This window comes from Sarcophilus harrisii, chromosome 1 (assembly GCF_902635505.1).
Source record: "Sarcophilus harrisii chromosome 1, mSarHar1.11, whole genome shotgun sequence".
Lineage (NCBI taxonomy): Eukaryota > Metazoa > Chordata > Mammalia > Dasyuromorphia > Dasyuridae > Sarcophilus > Sarcophilus harrisii.
In genome coordinates this window covers 651905370-651926567 of record NC_045426.1, presented here as the reverse complement: position 1 = coordinate 651926567, position 21198 = coordinate 651905370, and the positions used below count along the sequence as shown (strand labels likewise).

At 42.7% G+C, this 21198-nt stretch overlaps 2 protein-coding genes across 13 annotated transcripts in view; one reads left to right on the top strand and one right to left on the bottom strand.

Moving 5' to 3' along the window:
* LOC100928262 (long-chain-fatty-acid--CoA ligase ACSBG2-like) overlaps positions 1-7990 on the top strand; it is a 70431-nt gene extending 62441 nt beyond the window's left edge. For 3 of the 5 annotated variants that reach the window (XM_003760626.4, XM_031947757.1, XM_031947758.1), the window contains 2 exons: positions 788-1034; positions 2882-3133. In XM_003760626.4, the coding sequence (XP_003760674.1) occupies positions 788-1034; positions 2882-2955 (321 nt within the window). In that variant the 3' untranslated portion in view covers positions 2956-3133. Of the gene's footprint in view, positions 1-787; positions 1035-2881; positions 3134-6044; positions 6125-7682 lie in introns of those variants that run through there. The other 2 variants (XM_031947759.1, XM_031947760.1) reach the window with 2 other exon arrangements.
* MLLT1 (MLLT1 super elongation complex subunit) overlaps positions 6142-21198 on the bottom strand; it is a 98299-nt gene continuing 83242 nt past the window's right edge. For 6 of the 8 annotated variants that reach the window (XM_031947761.1, XM_031947765.1, XM_023496737.2 and 3 more), the window contains 6 exons: positions 16775-16871; positions 13870-13978; positions 12092-12191; positions 10589-10660; positions 9971-10042; positions 6142-9334 (listed from right to left, as the gene is read on the bottom strand). In XM_031947761.1, coding sequence (XP_031803621.1) covers positions 9206-9334; positions 9971-10042; positions 10589-10660; positions 12092-12191; positions 13870-13978; positions 16775-16871 — 579 coding nt within the window. In that variant the 3' untranslated portion in view covers positions 6142-9205. The remainder of the gene's footprint in view (positions 9335-9970; positions 10043-10588; positions 10661-12091; positions 12192-13869; positions 13979-16774; positions 16872-21198) is intronic. The other 2 variants (XM_031947763.1, XM_023496736.2) reach the window with 1 other exon arrangement.

The window sequence follows — 21198 nt, the reverse complement described above, 5'->3', positions numbered from 1 at the left end:
TGTTCACTCAGCTTCCCAGGCAGCTCTCTGGGAGCGCCGATCTGAAGTGGAGAGGAGGCACTTTCCTTACTGGAAGTTCACCTATGCTAATGAAATCCCTGGTCTGGTCCACTGACATGGGAATCCCCAAATCTCAGTGGGGGTTTGGGGATTCTCCAGCGTATTTTTAACGGCTTACACCACCACCACCACACCGAGGCTCCTGGGACACCCCGAGTTCAGGTTTTGGTTTCCCTTAATGGAGGGTCGGAGTGTTTTTTTTTTCTTTGTATCCCCAAACGAGGGCAGTGCATGGAGCATTTAAGACATCTCATCTCCTCCAGGCTTTTCACTAGCTGTCTCCCACATCCCTCTCATAGTTTCCCTGATCTCCTTGGGCTAAAATCCCATCTTCTCCAAGAAGCCTTTCCCAAGGCTTCATCCCAGTAATTTTTCTCTGCTACTTTCCCCCAGTTTATCCTGTGTACACCTAGTCTGTACCTAGTTACTGGCATGTCATCGCACCCATTTGACAATGCCTCTTTACTTTTTATGCCCAGGATTTTGGTGGGAAACAGTGGGCAATAATAAACAATTGCTGGCTAATGTGCTTAGTGCCGGAGAAAGTGTTCACAATAAGTCCAAGAGAAGCAGTTCTTGGGTGGCAGTTTTTTTGAAGGGCCTAGCTGGGTATCTTGACCCACCTCTGGACACAGTAGTCTTTGGGGCAAACCCTTGGAGTCACATCCAGGGTGAGAGACAGGGACACTTTCAGTGCCAGTGAGTTGGGGTGATTTCTCTCCCACAGTGTGAGATCAGTCCGGACACTGGTGAGCCTTGCAACGTGCTGACACAAGACGCCATCAATTTTTGCCGAAAGCACAACAGTAAGTCTGTCAAAGTGACAGACATCATAGATAACAAAGATCCCATCATCGACGCATTAATACAGAAGGGCGTTGATAAAATCAACCAGAAAACCAACTTTGATTCTCACAGGATCCTCCGATGGAAAATCTTAGAGAAGGACTTCTCTATTACAGGTGGAGAATTAGGTAGGTGGGGATTGCTGCTCATCCTCCAGAAACTCAGGTAGGGGGATTTTTAGGGTTCTGGATCATCAGTCATAAGGCACCTTAGAACACACATATTAGAGCTAGAAAGGAACTTAAGATTATAAACTCCCAGGGGCAAAGGGGTCTTTAGAACAACTCTCTCTGCCTCCTCCTCCTCCCACTTCCCACTTTTGTAGTTCTGGGGGAAAATGAGGCTAGGGAGTAGACAATCTGTTTAATAAACCAGAGAGCCAGGACTACAAGGCAGAGTCCCTTACTTCTGATCTCCATGCCTCTTTCTTCCAAACTGTAAGCAGTGAAGGCCGGGTCAATGAGGTAGAGTAAGAGCTTGATTCTTAAAGATTAAGCTGCATTATTGGTATTTTTTTCATTACCTTGTTAACTATGAAAACCAAGAAAATAAGTCCTAATTTGTAGTATTTAAGATTCTGTCACTGAAAATTTAACTATAGGAGCTGACCTAGTACACCTACCCTCCTGCCTCTACCTCGCCTTTTCTTTAGTAAAGTTGGGCCCCTCCTCAAAAAATGTGCCCCAAGTTGTGTGTGTGTATATGTGTAGTGAACACCAGAAAAGACCCGTTTGGTTAGAGCTCAGGGTTCTGCAGGTGAATAGGAACAAAGGTAGAGATGAAAAGTAGGAGGAAGGGCTTGAAGTCAGAGGACCTAGGATCATATGCTGTCACTGTCATTTGTCTGATGTTGGGCAATCTCTCTGGGTCAGTTTCATCAAAGGGAAAGTGAGGGGAAACCTTTTCCACTCTAGGTCCATGTATCTACAAATACAACTTTTGCCTAATTTTGTATGTCATTCTCTGTTTAGCTGTCCTAAAAAAAAAAAAAAATCTTTCTTGGTCCTATGTTTAAATAATGGGATGTGTTTAAAAGAGCATCTCCTGACTGACTGGAGTCCCTCCCTCTGTAAAATAAGAACAGTAACTCTTGGGTTGCTTTCCCCTGTGTGCCAAGGAGAGAGGACTTTGTAAATTGGAAAGCACTCCCAACACATGTAAGCTATGATCCTTCTGAAAGCTTTTCAAGCACAGACAGGACAAAAAATAAAACAAACAAACAAAACACCAATCTCCAGCTTCTCTGTTCTCAGTGGGTTTCCAAAAACATTGGCAGATGTGACTTGCAGCAATGTGGGTATCCCCTCTCCTGGTGTCCGCATCCTCTCACGCCACCGCCATGATTAGGAGGGAGGCAATCCTGACAGTCTGTGTCTCAATCTCCATCAGTTCTACTTCCCTTTTGGTGCACACCTATTCTTGCAAATGGTACCTCCCAGTTGTCCTGGGTAGCAAGCTGTAGTTCACTTATATTGCCCAGGTATCTTTTTGTTCTTCTTGGATGTCCTGCAGGTGTGATTAATTTGACATCCTGTTGTCCAGGATTTAGTCTTAGGTCACAATTAGAGGAGCAGTAGCAGCAGGAGGCCATATCTCTTTGGGCCTTTCAAGTATACAAAATGTCAAGGAAGGTAATACGAGAATTATCCCCATTTTATATAAAAACTGATGCTTAAAGAGTTAACTAGAGCCCTGGCATGGTTCTTGGCTTGTGAGATTTGTCAACTGTGTGAAAGGGCACATCCGTCCCCCTCTCTGAATCTGTTTCCCCTTCTGTAAGAGTCCTTCCAGGTCTAGATGTTCTGAGGGGAAATGATGTGTTCAAGAACATTCAAATATCAGAGTTGGAATTCAAAAGTAGGTCTTCTGATCCTAGTTCCTCAAATATACTCTGACTTGGGGTGTCTCACTCCCAGGCACTTGAGAACCAGCACCTGTCCAAGCGGGATCTGCTCATTGTCCTTCTCTCCCTCAGGTCCCACCTTGAAGCTGAGACGTCCGCATGTCACCAGAATGTACCAAACGTTAATCTCCAGTTTCTATATCTAGCTCTCTTTGTGGTCTCGAGTCCAGGTTTCAATGGACTGTAGAAGGCTCTCACCTTTTTTATCATTCGAATGTGGCTCCATGAAGAACATGATGATCCTGAAGTTGTCAGTGTTTATAAACCTCCTCTTGGGGAACAGGTTTTAAAATAAAATTCTATCTCCCACAGGAGATCAGGAAAGCCCACAGCAGCATTATTTAGTCTCTGTAACCAAAAGAATGATGCTCTCTATGTGGGATCTCCTCACCAGAACAGGTTCCCGCACCCCAATCTTGTAGAATTCTGGTGGCCTTCTAAAAATCCTCTTTAGAGGATCTTTCCGCTGTATCTCCAGGGCTTCTGAAGTTGAGGAATGCCTGTCAGCATCTCTCTTACTATACATCTGCTTATCTCCTTTTAGTCCTATCTGCTGTTTTTATGATTTTGGTGAAACCAATTTTTTCCTGACCCCCTGTAACTAACTACTGATTCCCCTAATAAAGGATGATATATCAAAGTAAGTAACAAAAACTGAAGTGTATGTTAATCTGTTTCCTGCCATAGAGCAGACTTTAAAGTTTGGAAACTGAAATCATAAATTCAGGATACTGACATCTCAATTTTCTTCATGATTTTTCACTATCCTCAGCTTTGGGAATAAGCAGATTTTAAGTCTCAAACTACAGCACCAGATCATGAGAACAAAAGCCCATTTCTATGCATTTTGATTATAAATCTGCCATGGGGGATGAACTTTTCAACCATTAAAACTCTTGAAAAACTGTCTATCTTATCCCAAACTGTAGAGTTACACAATCCAACAATCTTGGAGACCTTCCAGTCCAAGCCATACTTGGATGAGATTTCCTCCACAACTGCCAATGAAAATAGTCATTCAGTATGTCTGAAGACCCTCAGTGAGGGCAGACCTGGGACTTATTAGGAAGTTGTTTCTGAATCTGTAGAGAGCAAAACCTACTTCCTTGCAAATTGTAATCACTGTGATGTGTTGTTGGAGAGTATATTCACACTGACAAAATTACACATCTGTGAAGTTTGAGATAATTCCAGCACATAAAACATTTTTTTTTGTTTTTTGGAAGGACTCCCATGAAGCAGCAGTCTGGGGGCTCTTCCCCGAGTTAGCTTTTCAAAAAAAAAGGGGAAGGAGGAGAAGGGTACTAGAAGGGTGGACCATGAAATAATGGCTAAGAGCTTCAACCATTAATAACTGACCACCGTCTTCTTTTGCTCATGTCTGAGACTGGGGTCAGATAGTGTGGACATACTGAGATCAAACACTTACTGGTTTCCAAACCTTGTAGTCCCTATGAAGCCTTATGAGCTAGCTTCCATTCCTGGAAGCAAAATCAGGGCATAGTAAGTCCCTTTTTGTCTCTAAGCCTCAGTTTTCTCATCTTAAAGTAATGGGGATGGACTTGTAGGACCTATAGGATCTTTCCCAATTCCAAATCCATGATTATTTAAAGCATTTATTATATCTGGTAAGTGATGGGAAAAGTTTGGTTTCTTAAGGCCGATGAAATCCTCTTAATTTTTATCTACCTTTTCCTTGAGGCCAGATCAGATTATCTGGGATATTTTAACAGGTCAGAAGAACTCTATAGACACAGAAAACTAAGCATCTTTCCCAAGCATCTACTAAAAGTTTCTCATGCTATCCTTGGGCTGAGATGGAAAGACTTGAGTTAGATGAACCCCTAGCTAAGGGCATTCCCAAATGCCCCCAAGAGCAGGATCTACTGTAGGAGGGAGTAGTCATACTAACAAAATCCTAGATGCTCTAAAGTTAAGCCACAGGCTACCAAGGAAGCACCTCATTTCAATATTGTATTCAGGTGATGGTAGGAGGTCCATCCTGGTCCTTACTCCCAGACTGGAAAGAACTGTCCTAACAAACAATAACTATTACACACTTACAGAATGTGCTCAAGACTTACTAACCAATTTCTTCTTACTTTATGATAGCAAACATATGCATGGACACTGACCATTAAGTGGTAGAGACAGAATGTTTTGCTTGAATGTATGGAGAGTTGTGCAGAAATGGAATGAGAGTTGCCAAGTCTTTAAGCAGAAGCCAAGAGCTACCTTCTGTGGGGATCAGCCCACTGGGAAGGAAGCTGGACTGGATGCCTTGAGATCCCTTGTAGCTCATGTTCTATAGTTTCGTCCTGACTTTCACGGTGCTGACTGTCCCATTTCCTCTTGTTCCTGCTCTTCTGTTCAACTAGTTCACAAATTCTTCAAGGAGTTTCTTTTCAAGGACTGTGGGTGAAAGTCAGTCTCATAAGTTAAGATGAGGCCATTTCTTGTTCAGATTGATGACTGCCCAGTACTTGCCTTTGGACATTTCCCTGGGTCTCCTGTGCCTTTGTTTTTCTCAGAGCTTCTTTGCTGTCTCCTCCAGCTCAGTCTTTTGTGTTTGAGCACACCAGAAATCAGAATCCAACCCTTGGGAATGAAAGCTGATTGACTTAAACAACTGGAACCAGGAGAGCCACAAGAGACAGAGGAGGGTCCTTAGGAGTGGGCTGGGCTGGGGCCCAAAATGATCCCTTATATTCCATGCTCCTGGAATTCAGGTTTACTTTGTGAGGCAGCCAGGGCCCCATGCCCATCTGCCATGTGATGAAACTGAGACTTGTGTATATAGAGTGACTTGTCTTGAGGTTCCATGGTTAGTTTAAGAAAGCAGACTAAGTCTTTTCAGGGCACTGGCACTTCAAACAAGAATGGGCCCCAAGGAAAACCAGCCCCATCTGATTTAGACTGATTAAAAGGGCTTGCTTGGGAGCCTGGGAGCTTCAGCAAGGGTCCAGCAATCTTGCAGCTAAAGAGGCTGTTTCCTCAAGGAGAGTCCCCACTCCCAAGGCAGACCTCTAAAGTCTAGATGATGAACCAGAATATTAAAAAACAAAACAAAAAAAACTAACAATCATCTCTAGACTTTTCCCATCTTACTTTATTTCACTGTTTTCTATAAAACTCCTCTGGAATTTCACAATTTAACAAAAAAAGTTTAAAATCCAGGACACAAACAATCCTGTAACTTATTACAAACATGATTCTCCTCATTTCTTTGATCCAGGAGTCTGTCTCCAGCCAGAAGAACATATTAATTAGTTCAGTGCCAGAGATGTTCTGTTAAAAACCCTCCTGTGATAGAAGGTATTTAATACCTCTGCTTTCGGCATTTTTTTTTTTTTTTTTTTTTTTGTTCATTCAAAGACACAGCAGAATACAAGGAATTAACACTCAGTTTGAGGCTTACGTACTTACATACTATTTGTAAGGAGTGCAAAGGCAAGTCCCTCTCTCCTACTCCAGTCTTGCAGAGTCCTCGCCGGCAGAGGCGGGCCCCACAGCAGGCCAGGTGTATGTGTGAGGGGATGCTCCTGAAATGCGTGCAGGCTTCTGAAGAAGCCCAAGTATACAGGGAGGCCCCCACAGCCTGCCACATGGAAGGGACACCTGACAAACCTTAACAAGCACAGGGACTTTTTTTCCCTTAGGGGGTAGGGGTGGGGTAAAGGAAAAGAATCTAGGATATCATCCAGCAGAGTGAGTGAGAACAATCCAGCAGGCAATCCCCTGGCAAGAACAAAGGGACCGAGGTCCCTGCCCTCATCTCCCTCACTCCTTGTGTCCAGGTCTCCTGGAGGGAAGCCAACCTTCAGACTAACCAGTGCTTAAGGAATCTGCTCCAGATTCAGGGAATAAACACAGGCTGGGGTTAATGGCCTTAGAACCCCCAAAGCGCCCTTAAAAAAAAAATCCTGATGCCACAGATATTACAAGACTGTGGCAAGCTGTAAGGTGACCATTGGCAATTCAGCTGTTGGCTACCTGCGCTCTCTGCCTGCATACTTTAAGACGGCTGGTTTTGTTGACGTTTTTGTGGGAGGAAGGAGAGGCTGAGTTTCAAGGCAATTGCCAATCTGAGGAATGCTGGGAAATCTATCTCTCAGACCTGTCTGCCCTGAGTGCGGAGTACAGGAGATGTGGTCTGTACTTTCTAGTACTCCCAAGATATGGCTGTCACCAAGATATGGCTGTCACCACAAGTCAGGACAGAGGGGGAGGGCAGGATAGGAGAAGCTTCTCTTTTGGGGTCTGAGGTACAGAATCAGTCCATGAGGGGTAATCCGACTGCAAAAAGCACCCATTAGAATTTTCCTTGGGGGTCTCAAATGATGGGATTTTCCTATTGAAAGCTGCCATCTGGAAGTGCCAGAGACTACCAAGGAAGGAGAGACTTAGGGTGCTGCCCCCAGAGCCAAGAAGACTTGTTTAGGGGAATCCCATCCCCAGTCCAACTGGGGGACAGGGAGGCCCTGGCTGCAAATGGATGGGGTGAGGTCTGTGGGGATGCTGCAGGAAGGCCTTCTGCCCCACGGCTCCCAGCAGAGACATAGACCCAAGTGCCAGGCCCCAGGTGCCTGGGAGAGTGCCGCAGAATTTGTTCTACAGCAAGAGGAAAGAGGTGGGCATGCTTTCAGGAGAGCTGGGCCAGGACTAATGCTGAGTCGGTAGAGATCTCTTGTTCTTATGGAGCTTCAATCTAAGCTGGTGCCAGAGCCAGGAGAAGATCTGACCTGGCCATATCTTAGTGATAAAACAAACGAGGAAGAGTGGGGGAGGGAAGGTGGCACACAATGGGCCCTTAGTGAACAGGAAGAGGATCCAGGGGGCCCCACGCTAACATGCTCATTATCTATCACCACAGAATAAACAGCTGCGCCAGAGCTGGCAGACAAATGGGAGGAAGCCAGGATGGGGAGAAGAAGAGTCCGGCTGTTACCTGGAGCAGCGGGGAAAACGACGAGGAGCGCCCCAACCTTCCTGGGGCGCTGTCTGTTCCAATCTTGCTTTTCTCCCACCTTATTTGGCAAAAGCTCCATTTTCAAAGTTCAAAGAGTACTAAGCAAAAGGAAGAGCTGAATCCAGGAGACAGCTTTAAGCGCGCTGTATTCCAGCTATGGAATAGTCGGTGCTCAGAGACCGCTGCTAGTTTCACTAGGCAGCCAGGCGCGCTCGGTATCAAAATGCTCCCTCCCCTCAGCTACAAACCGCCGCTCCTTAGTGTTCACTGGGGCAGAGCCAGAAGGCCTTCAACTTGGCCAGAGCAGGGCAGCGTCCACACCCCAATGTTCCCTTGTTCTGGTTTCCTTGGGCACAGTCAAAAAAAACTGTTAGGGAAAGGGTTTGGAGGAGTGAGGCAGTGGTGATGGGAACATCCTGGACAACAAGGCCCTTCTGGCCAAAGGAGTCTCACCCTAACTGACTTCTGGATATGGCAACTAAACCAACCCTCCCCACATAATCCCCCAAATCCTTTGTTTTTAGAGTCAAACTTTACTAACTGCCTTCCTCCTCCCATGTGCCATTGAGATTCAGAACAAGAAGCAGGTACATACACCCTAAAATCAGAAGCCTGACTCGGCGCTCATACATACATACATACATATATAGAATATATAGAGAATATATACAGCATACAGAGGCTTGGAATCCTAGGACAGTTAAAGCAGACTGGTAAGAGGGAGGCTCTGAGGTTGGCCACCCTGCTCATGGCTGAGACACAAGGCATCCTTGCCAAAGAGCCAGACTGATGCCTTCCCAAGACCCGGGGTAGGGTGGAATGGGGTGGAATTGGGGGTAGGGGGGAGAACTTTACTTGTACCAAACTGTTTAGGGAGGGAAAACAAGGCAGGAACAAAGGGTGGGGGAAGGGGGATTAGGTTTTCTATTCCACAGGAGCCGACCCAGACGGCTCAGGAAGCCCCAACTGTCAAACCATTGCCCCCAACATGAACAACCCCCCCCTCCCCAGAGCTGGGAAAAGGCAGCTGCTGCTTCGGGGGGGTGGGGGGGGTGGGGTGGGTGTTGGACGTGAGGTCAGGTGAAGAAACCGTTTGCTGTAGCGCCAGTTAAGTTCTTCCTGTCTCAAAAGAGAGACCCGATGTGTTTCTTGACATAAAAGCAGTTTTCAAAGTAAAACCAAATACGATGACTCTCTGTGGGGGAGGGATGCTCGGCTCCTCTTGCTTTGCTCAGACCTGTGCCCAGGACTCTCCCCGTAGCCAAGGAGAGAGGCCTGTTGAGCTGTGCATTCAGAGAGCATGGCTGTTTGCTAAGGCAGTGCTGCGGGTGAATTGAGAGAGTAAGGTCTACTTGTGGGGACTGGTTTCCTGGTACTGGGAGACTGGCCTGACGGTTTCCCAAAGCGCCTGCCATCTGGACCCAGTGTCATGTGGCCCCGGCCTCGAGGTAACTCTGCAGCTTGCGGACGGTGGTCTCATCCAGAGAGAAAAGGTCAAAGTCAAAGGTGGTGTTGGTGACATTAAAGTGTCCGGTCTCCTCGATGAGGTTGACAATCTAAAAGACAGGAGATGGAGGAGTTTATTTAAGGAACACTAGGTAAAGGGGGAACAAGGCCAAAAAAGGATACCCATTCTCCAGAGGCATTCCCAGGAGGGAGGTGTGGGGCAAGGAGAGAACGGGCAGCCATTCTTAATGCTAAGAACCCTTGGAGTTAGGGGAGAAGACACCCTGGTCACGGAACTCCAGGATGATGGTCTGGTCCTCAAGTCCAAACATGGAAGTTAAGAATATAATGCAGTCAAGGGCAACCAAGTATAAGGTCATCTTTGGGTCCTAACAGTATGAAGAAATCCTTGTTGTTAAGGAGATTCCCACACTAACTTCCAGTGCTTAAGGAGCCTCTAGAGGGGTTCAGACCCTGTCGCCTGCTCCCTAACATACAAAATCTACCCTCTGCATGTGTATCAGAGGGGGTGACATGTGGTACACAGAATTACACTTCAGGGATCATTAGAGGTGCCCCACATCTACAGGGCACAGGAGGGCCCAAGTCAGCTCCTTCTCCAATCATCATGCCCATGAACAACGTCTACCTCTTCTTGATGGCTAGACTCTGGTTCTGTAGGTGAAGTCTCACTACACCTAAGGAATCTGAACCAAAGAGACCATAAAGAAAGTAATGACTAATACCTGCTGCAGCACATTGCGTTCACGGAGGGCCATAAGTCGCCGGTGAAGCTCCACCAATTCATCCGTGTAGGCCTGCAGTGGGAGACATGGGTGAACTTAAGCCTTTACTCAGGCTATTTCCTCTTCTGCTCTGCAACTAACCACCCGAGAATGATGAAACTAAAGGGAAACTCTCTCTAGGACCATCCAAAGGCAAAAAGGAAGTGAGTTCCTGATTCACACCTAGGATTTGTCAGAGAAGAGTAGCTGCTCACTAACTTAGAAAGTTCAAACGAAGTCATTTAAAAGCCCAGGAAGGGCAGCTTAAGATTACAGACCCTCAAAGGTTCCATTTAACTATGTCTTCCCTTCTGGAAATCTGTTCTGGGCCAGGAATCTGTGAAAGACCAAATGGGTCAACTCTACTGATGACTCTTGCCAATGATGAAAAGTGAGGAGGATAAAAGATCCTATCCCTAACATTGTCATCTGGGACAGACATTTAAAATCCAGGGAAGTGGAAGGAAAGCTGTGACAAGGAATCCTTCTACCCCACTTGCAGTCTTCAGATAGATGTCCCAGGCTCTCTGGCCCTTTTCATGACATTTTCTATATGACCCATCCCCAATCCCAGTTTACCTTGTCATATGTTCCCTTCTTTAGAATTTTTTCTGGTTTACTGCAGGATTCTGGACTCTTCCTTCCAGATGCCTAAAGAATTTAAAAAAAAAAAAAAAAAAAAAAAAAAAAAAAGAAAAAGAAAAAGAAAATTTCAAGCTTTATTAAGTTTCAGGTAATATATCCAAAAGCTGAAGAATGTCTTAGTATACGATAGTATGGAATCACAGTTATATTAAGGCATTATTAATATATACATTTTTTGGAGGGGGAGGGGGGAGTGAAGTGAATTGTCCAGGGTCACACAGCTGGTAAGCCCTGAAGCTGGATTTGAACTCAGGTCCTTCTGACTCCAGGCCACTATTAATGCTATTGCTTTAAGAATGACACATTTGAAAACTACAAAAGAATGCTGGGAAGACTGTGGCAGAATGAATCCAACAGCACTAAGATGTTAACAAAGCTAGATAAACACATTAGTTCATTTCTTTAGTTTCCTTTCTCATGTCTATCTCCAATTCATTGAATCTCCTCAGTTACTAAAGTGATTTTTATTTTTTTTTAAAGCAAAGGTCTGTACTCTCCCAGCTCACATACCCCACAGCTCCCTCTTGAAACTCTTGGATCAAGTAAAGTATCCCCAAAGTCTAAGTGCAACTTTAAGCTTCAATCTTATTCAGCAATAGTATAAACTTCTTTGGCATTCAGAACTCTTTACAATCTGTCCCCCCTGTTTCCCCTTGTTCTGGACTCTGGCCAGCCAGACTGGACCCTGTATTCTGCCTCTGGGTCTTGGCACTGGCTGTCGCCAGGAATGGGATCTTTGTCCTGTTCGTCTCTTTCCCTCTGAGAACCCTTGGCTGCTGTCTACCCTTAACTCAGATCAGCTTTGGCAAGAGGCCTTTTGCTTCTAAGGTTCCTGTAACCATTCTGGAGATACATATTTATGCCCATGTTCATTTCTCTCATTAGAATGTATGTTACTTCAGGGCAGAGTCCTGCCTCATCCTCAGCGATATGTTTCTACCAGTGTAGCCTAAGAGGGCATTGACTTTTTTGAACCTTTTGCTCCTAGGAAGCAAATGGAGTTTGAAATCCACTAAAATCTTCCAACCTTTTTCTATGAACTATGGACTAATCAATGTCTCCCCAATTCTGGTCTTGGAATCACATTTCCTAGGAAAAAATTTTGGTAAAGTATTTTTCAAAGAAGTCAAATTCCTTTACCTCATTACCTCCAGGTATATGAGGCTGATTAAACTGTGCCTAAATACCTTGCTAAGGAGAACCCTGAAATTTTGTTGTACAGGGGCTCTGCAATGCTGGGACACCATACTGATCCACAAATCCACACTGATCACAAGCTCATCTAAGTCTTAAGACTTAAATGTCTAGAAACATCTAAGTAAGCTCATCTATCATAGGTCTTTTTTCCTGAAGAAAATGCTATTGGGAATGGATGTAAAGGGCAGGGCTGAAAAGAGGAATGGTTTAGTGCATATGTGCCTCCTTGCTCTCAAATACCTTGCTGTTGGCCGGAGGCATTTTCTGAGCAGGAGGGGGCTCTCGACTGGGCAGGCAAGAGTCTGCACTGTTGTCACTGTCACTGTCACTGAAACTCAACCTGAAAATGAGAGAGAAGGAAAGTGTGTACAGGTAAGCAATCTACTTGCATGTTCTTGTACCTTAGCAGAGCCTCAGTGTATTTTACATGACAGTGTTCCTACGCCAAGAGGTAGGGTTCTGCTGAGACCACTACATGTTCAGAGGCCTCTGTGACCAATTGCTGGCTCAGTGCTTCTAGGGAGACGTCTTCAAATCCAGTTGGATTTGGTCTGAGAATTATCGAACCAAGGAAATTAAATTCTTCCCAATTCCCACCACCCACAATGATTTTATAAACTAGCAGCTCACAGAGTCTATATTATGACAACTGGGGCTCCAGCTTCACCTCATGAGCTGAAAGAAACTGTGTCCTTAAGCTATTTTTTTCCTAAGTGGAATGCTCTTGCTTTTTCTCTTTATCTGATGAATTCTTTCCCCATTCTTTTAAAACTGAATAAAACACAACTTCCATCATGATGTCCTTCCTGATATCAGCTTCCTGGAAGCTGATAAATCCTACTCCTCAGAAGTCTGTTTGTTCTCAGACTTGCCTATTACAATAATTATGCAATACTGTATATTATCTTATCCTTTCTTCCTACTAGGTCATGAAATTAGGGACTTCTTAGTTAACTTTTGTCTCTCCCTGGTATCTACTGCAGAATTCTGTGACAGGAGGTACTTCATACATATTAATTCTTGTAAGGGAAAGAGGGCAGGTCCAAAAGGGATTTTGCAAACCAGAGTGTTTTTGCACAAAGGTCACATAGGTGAACTACCCCAAAAGCCAATATTAGACTGAAATGGATGCTATCTCTCAAGTGAGTAAACAGCCAAGCAAATCAGTGGTACAGTATGGAACCTGGATGTTAATGGCTCATGGTAAAGATATGGACAGCCTGCTATAGTTCTTGACCAATCTGAACAGTATTCAAAAATAACAACTTCAGAGAGGGCTCAGTTGCCTATCCTTAGAACAGAAGTATCAGACTGAGAAACTAGCAATTTTCTCCGACTGCTTAGGATCACAAGGCTGGGGGGAATACTGCAGAACATTTAGCCATTTAACAGATGAGGAAACCAAGGCCCAAAGAAGGGGCATAGTAAATAGCAGAGCCCAAGATTAAAAAACTCAAGTCCTTTAATCCCTCAGTCCAAGGTCTTTCCCTTGTTCATCAAGCTATCTTCTTCAAGGGCAGAGCGTAAAGATCAGGGAGAAAGCACTTAGAAATGTTTGGTGCTCTGAAATTTAATAAAGTTTATCTTTTGAATCTTGAGGGCCTCAAAGACCAAACCCTCATATCATATAAAACCTATTCCAAAGCTAGATCTTTCTTTATCTTGGCTCTGGTTTCGATGGATCTTGGATGTACATCCCACTTCTGATTAAAAGAACCAAAAGCTTCTAGACCATGCACTGCAACTGATTCCCAGTGAAGATTCCTTTCAACTCTAACATTCTATGCTATATATCTTCTAGCTTTTATGTTTTGTCTCCATTTTCCTTCCAAATCTAATATTTTATGCTCTAAGTTTCTTCTTAGTTTTAGCATTTTATCTTTTAAGGTTCCTTCCAGATAGAGTATCACCTGCCATAATTCAAGGCCAAAGGGAAAGATTCTCCACTGTGGCCTGCAGGCTGATTCTAACTCTAGAGCATGGATAGGAAAAGGATGCTCTTAGAAGTCATCTATCACCTGGAATCTCTGCCTGGATTCGTTTTGACAGCAGCATCCTCACCAGAAGAGGAATCATCTTCATCTGATTCCTCTGATTGCAGGTCTTCCACCATAGAACGCAGAGGGCCTAAGTTTTCAGGGGGAGATGAGAAAAGACGACAGTAAATTAAAAAAACAAAACAGAAAATCTCTACCACATAGTCAAAAGAATCTCTGACAGTGCAATAGATATTCAACAATCCATAAAAATCCCACTCCCAAATTGCTTTATTGTGATAAAGATAGAGCCTCATCATAGTAGATCAGAAGAGACCAAATGGACTCTCACATTTTTTTTTTTAAACTGCATGACAGTTTGATTATAAAAAAAAGAAAAAGACAATATATTTGGTCCCTCATTGTGACAGCTGGGCCTCCTCAACTCCAGTTCCATTCAAGAATCCCTTTCCTACTTTTCTGACTATAAATTGAAATTTCTGGGTCGAGTCAGAGCCTAGACCCATGATGACACATTGGCTCCACAGTTTGGAAGAATAATAAGAAAGCATAGCTGTAGCATTCAGAGCAGAGACACCACCCAATGTGTGCCAAGAGGTTGAGAAAAATAGCAAGCCTTACACTCCCCTCCCTGCTTCTTCTTCCTCCCATCCCCTCCCCCAACAAAAGACAATACTAGAGGGGACAGATAAGCAATGCATCTCAGAGCCTATCCTGCAGTGCTCTCATTCTAAGGCAGCTTCCTCACTCTGATGAAAATTGGTATGGGACTTTTAACTCGGGTCTCTGTTTACTCCACTCAGTGATCCCATCCCATCCCCTCCCTCAAATCTTCAGAGAGGTTAACAAGCTCCCCACTCCCTACAAACTGCACCTGGCTTATATTCTTGTTTCCATAGCAACAGAGGGACATGAACCCTCTTCCCCCTTATTTAGTTCACATGATACTATTTCAGTCTATCAAAGACAGTTGGATTAGATGGTCTCTAAGGTTCCCTCCATCTGGAAAATTCTACGATTTGATGTCTCTCTCTAACCCTGATACAAAAATCTGTCAGATTCCTAATCTAGTAAATAATTATTAGCATAATTAGCATAATAAAAAGCAGCATAAGTAATAGAATTGCAAATGGAACCCTGAAATCCAGTGAAGAGAAATCCCTAGTCAAAACCATTAGAAAGAGGAGCTTGTCTAATTAGGTCTGACTTATATCATGCCTAGAGGTTCAGTCAAGAGGCTGACCAGATAAATGGATTAACTCCCAGCTTTAAAACTTTAAGATGAATGGACCTCTAAATGTCTGATGATGTAAGAGAGCCTAGCAATCAAGAAGTGGGGCCATGCCAGAAAGACAACATCCCCTGTGTGGATCCCAAGCTACAAGCTCCGCATTACACACTTGTTCATCTTGAGGCAATATTCTAGGCAACTTGTCACTTTGTGAACAAACTCTTTATTTAAAGCTTTGACTTTGACATGGTTTATTAGTATTATTATTATTAAGGGTTATTAGGACCTCCACATGGGAGGTCTGCTAAAATAATTTTTAATAATATTTATTTTTCCTCCACTGCATATAAAAACCAACTTTTATTATTATTATTTTTAAAAAGTTTTGCATTCCAAATTCTATCCTCCTTTCCCTCTTTCCCCTTCCTTGAAATAATAAGCAATGTGATATGTAGCTTAAAAATGTATGATCATGTAAAACATATTTCCATATTAGTCATTTTGTGAAGAAAATAGAGTATTGTTTCCAACTAGTAAATTTTTTAAAAACTCCATTTTCTTGTATTATGAATTTAATGAGCTTCGAGGGAAGGCAGAATCATCAGAAAATAAATAATAACTTTACATGTAAGCCATTATTATGCAAATATCTTAAAGAGAAGTAAACATTTTCTCCAAATCACCAAACCATTTAAAGTAAAACCTAGATTATTTCAAGATTGAATTACTGGTGTATGCTGACAAGAGCTTTAGGCAAGCAAGAGGGCAAATGGCTAGATCGTATGCTTAGGCTGAACACTGACAAGCCCAAAGACAAGAATTTGGTCCTGGTGGCTTAATGGGAGGGGCATATGGCAGAGCTGACCTTGGATAACAAAAGAACTAATAATGGAGCTGACAAAAAAACAGGATTCCAGCTCACATCTGGCAACTGGCCCAGGCACAACCAGAGCATCAATTCAATAGGCCTCCATGTGTTAGTGCTCCTATAGCCCAAACTGGAGAAAGAAACACCTATCCTCCACTTTGGGTGGTTCTACCTTACTGTTCTTAGCAAAAGCATAAAATACAAAATCATCATGCATTTTTAAGTCATTTGCTTTATCTCTAGTCATTTCTAGACTAGTGCTTTGGGAACTGTCCTCTTGCACAATTCAGTTTACAAAGTTCAATGTGGACACAAGTAAAATAAATCTGTTGGCAGGTTAGTCACTGGGGCTTGGCCTTCCTTCTTGAAACTCTGCCTACTACCTACCATTGATACATTAAAAACACTTCCCTCTCCCCCCCCCCAAACCTTATGGCTTTGGTGGTATATTTTCTTAGTCGGTTATTTTTTGCCTTTGAACACTGAATCATTTTTTGTATTTGCCTGGGGACTTTTAGTTCATTCAAAGAGAACAGCTATTTTAAAATGCACAAAGTGAATGACAGCTGACCCACTTTAACAATGTGTAAGGCTGTACCTCCCACATGTAATGTTCTAGTAATTAATTTTGTAAGGTCACTTCCTGCCCAATCTTTGAGTATCAAAACACAACTCTCTTGTCCTTTTCCCACTGGCCCTCTGCTGTGACCAAATTGGGAGGAGAGGGTTTCCCCATGCTCTAGGCCCAAGAACTAAACTTTGGATTTCAAGAACTCTTAAAAAGCAATCATGATCACATCTACAAATATTCCTTTCTTGTAACAGACCTTGACTGTGGTTCTGAGATGGCTCAAAATCCGAATCTGAACTGGAATCCGAACTGGAGCTGGAGTTGGAAGGGCTGGACTGGACAGACTTCACCCCCCATAAAAAGGGAAAAAAAAAAAGGAAAAAGAATCTTAATCTTTCAATTCACAGCAGATCAGGGAAACAATTGGAGTATATCTAATAGTACAGCTACTTGGGCAAAATTGCATCACATTTTATGTAGCAGACTTAGCCCCTCAAGGTTAAGAAAAGTTAGAGACCTATGCTCCCCAGAAAGGATGGCAACTGGCATTCCCATCCCACCCTTCTGAAAGCAAGCAACCAAAAGTGCTCTGACATCATTGTCCTCGGCTAAGAAATCTCTGTCCTATGGACTTTGGAGCAGTGCAAACTGTTTGATCCTGGGCAAGTCACTTCCCCATTTTGGGTCCTATTTCACCAAATTAAAAAATCTTTTATGAAGTTTCTGTGTGTACACGCATAGCATCATGATACTAGGAAACAAGGTTAAAATAAGGCAATTGATATTTATATGATCCTGAAGTAACTTCTCTGAGCCTCAGTCCTCATCTGTAAAATAGAGACAATAACTGCACTCACATCATGAAATAGTTGTGAGAATCAAATGAAATAAAATAAATGGAATGCTTTGGGAATCTTAAAATGATATGTAAATGTGAATTTTTATTAAAGCACAGTCCTGTTACTCAAGAAGCTTATAGATATACCACCTACACAAAGGCAGAACATGATCTAGAAAAATGTGACAAGAGAATGGAGGGAAGATGGAGACTGCTTTTAGTTTTTCAGCTGGCTCAGAGCCCGAATCAAGAAATGATACACAGGATCATAGATTTAGAGCCAGAAGGGATCTCAGAACCTAAATAGCCCAATCCTCTTCATCTAGAGATGAAGAAAGAGAATATAACAAAGTTGGGAGTTGAACCTAGCCGTGGAGCTCCAAACCAGTGCTTTTTCCAGGGAAGCATGGCAACTGAGCTGGCAGCACTTGAAGGATTTCAACAAGAAGAGGTAATGGCAGTGAGACCTTTTGCAGATGTAAGGAAAAACACATGCAAAGGTCCATAGATTGGTAAGAGTGCGATGGGAAGTGGTGCTAGCGAATGACTGATTTGGTTGGTACGTGGAATATGCAAAAAGGAGTAGGTGGCTTCCATAAGCCTTTCTTCTGCCACCTGTGACAAGGACGTTAGCAATGGATGCCAAATCTACTGATGCAAATACTTGACAACCCAACTGAGGTCCACGTGTCCAACAATTACCTTCGATCGAGGCTGAGGCTCTAGGCTCTGACTAGTACAGAAGTTGGGACAGCCTCTCCCTCCCCAACAGCCACAATGTTCATGACCTTCCCTGACCTATAAGGGACAGACACTGGAATCCATTTCAATCACTAGCTGATAAAGGCATTACTTTCTATGTCAGTGAAAACAGCATTTTATCCCAGACAAGAAGACCACGACTACAAAATGACCATCAGATGTCAGTAAGCATCTCTCAGATGCTTTTCATCAGAGCTCTCTTCCTAAAAATAAATTCTGAGCCCTCAAGCAAGAGGAATATAAGCAATATAGGGAAAGGTCCCCATCCCCTTAGTGAAGTGAAAAGCAGGATGAGGGTCTTCAGGGATAAAGGAGCTCCTTCAATTCAGTATCTCTATTTGCAGTGAGGGTTCATGTTTAAGGAGGACTTCAAACAGAGGTACATCATAAGCTATCTATCACAAGATAGAATAAAACCTGAATAATGAATTATCATCTCGTGTTGATGTAGCAGCTATTTTGAAATCTTAAGCACAAAGGCCCTGGAGAAGGATCTGCTTAGGACCTATTCTTTGTGGACACTCAAAGATTATTGACAGTGGCTGAATGGTAACATTTACTAGTTCTTTCATTACCTAAAAAGTAGCTCATTTGGGGCCCATAACCAGAATTCATCAAAGGATGATAGTTGGATTCTGTCTTATCATGGGATCAACTCCCTATTAGTTTTATCCAGCACAAAAATCTTTCTCTTTGGCAAAGAAAACAAAAGCAAAATAAGCTCTATATTCTTTCCATCATTCCATTTGTCCATTAACCCTTCTTTGATTCCCATTTCCTAATGTAGTTAGGAAAAAATGCCCTGACATCCGTTGACTTTAGCTTTCCTGAACAGTCTTTACTCATTCTGAGCTTCCATATTTCTGATACTGTTTTTAAAGAATTATGATACCTGTCAGATTGGCTAACATGACAGGAAAAGATAATGATGAATGTTGGAGGGGATGTGGGAAAACTGGGATACTAATACATTGTTGGTAGACCTGTAAACAAATTCAACCATTCTGGAGAGCAGTTTGGACTCAAACAGGCTCAAAAAGTTATCAAAATGTGCATACCCTTTGATCCAGCAGTGTTCTCTACTGGGCTTATATCCCAAAGTGATCTGAAAGGAGGGAAAGGGATCCACATGTGCAAAAATGTTTGTGGCAGCCCTCTTTGTAGCGGCTAGAAACTGGAGAATTGGAGAATGGCTGAATGAATTATGGTATATGAATGCTATGGAATACTATTGCTCTATAAGAAATGACCAGCAGGACGATTTCAGCGAGGCTTGGAGAGACCTACATGAACTGATACTGAGTGAAACGAGCAGGACCAGGAGATCATTATACACAGCAACAACAAAATCATATTACCATCAATTCTGATAGATGTGGCTCTCTTCAATATTGAGATGATTCAAACCAGTTCTACTTGTGCAGTGATGAAGAGAGCCACCTATACCCAGAGAGAGAATCATGGGAATAGAGTGTGGAGCACAACACAGCCTTCTTATTCTCTTTGTTGTCATTTGTTTGCATTTTGTTTTCTTTCTCAGTTTTTCTTTTTCTTCCTTCTTGATCTGATTTTTCTTGTGCAACAAAATAACTGCATAAATATGTATACAGAAATTGGATCTAACATACATTACAACTTATTTAACATATATTGGACTACCTGCCAGCTAGGGGAAGAAGGGGAAAGTTTGGAACAAAAGGTTATGCAAGAGTCAATGTTGGAAAAATTACCTATGCATATGCTTTGTAAATAAAAAGCTTTAATAATAATAATAAGAAGAAGAACTATGATACTTTTTAATTGCCATACTATTTCTACTGTTGCCAGTCCTTGCACCCATTTTCTGCACATCTTTAAAATTTTAAATGACTGACTTGGACACATTTGGGTCTTGATTCTATAACACCAAATCTAGTGGCCTGGATAGGCCCACATCTACATTTTCGAGGGCAATAGTCTAAAATTCAGTAAAACAAAATGTGACCTGAAAGATACTGACAAACAGGTCCTGATACTTGGTGGGGCATAAGGCCTTCTAGAATTTGGCAAACTATCGCCCATCACCCTAAAAAGCTTGAAAAACAGAAAGGCAGCTTAACAGCATAAAGGCTCCTCTCTTGACAGTCAAGTATATTCATTCCTGCTAAGAATATCTTTTCTCTACAGATCACAAAGGATTATCAAATGAATCTCAGAGTTGCAAAAAAAATTTCACAGACTTCTAGTTTAGTTCAGACTTGAACAGGAATCTTTTCTATAAATGTAGTGGTCATCTAGTCCTCACTTGAAGATCTCTAGTGATAATTTTACACCTAGTAATACTAGGTGGCACAACAGATAGAACTAGATCTGAAGTCAGGAAGATCTAAGTTCAAATATGGCTTCAGATACTTACTATGTTCAGATAACTTACAAGTCCTTTGATTGCTGTCTGCCTCACTTTCTTCAAATGTAAAATAGGAATAATAGTTGCACCTGCCTCTCAGAGTTGTTGTGAGGATGAAGGGAGATATTTATGAAACATTTGCAAGCCTTAAGGCACTCTATAAATACTAGCTACTTATTATTAACAAGCTAACTCATTCTGCTTTTGAAAAATCTCATTAGCAAAGCAAGATCTTTCTTTCCCCCCTTTTTTTTTTTGGTGAGGGGGAAAGAGAAGGAAAGAAGAGGGGATAAGAAAGCTGAAATCTGCCTCAGTGCAACTTTCCTAAGTCATTAAAGTAAGTCCAATTCATTAGTTTGGTCTTCACTCAACAAGTATTTCTTGTCTGCAAAAGTGCAGGTCCTGTGTTGAGTGCTATGGATCAAAAGACAAGAATGAGAGAGTGTTTGCCTTCAAAAAGCTTACATGAAGAAATAACATGTACAGTAGAAGAGAACACAAAATTTATAGGAATAGCAGATTAAACTCAGTAACACTCAGAGCTGTCCTCTTGTGGAAGAGACTGCTTCAGAAGTCCCTATATGGGTATTAGCAGAGGTTATCTGAGTCTCTCCTGATCATGGAAGCTGCATGGCCTGGTAGTGAGCAACAGGTATTCTCTCAGGTCCCTTCCACTTCAAAAGCTCTAGACCAA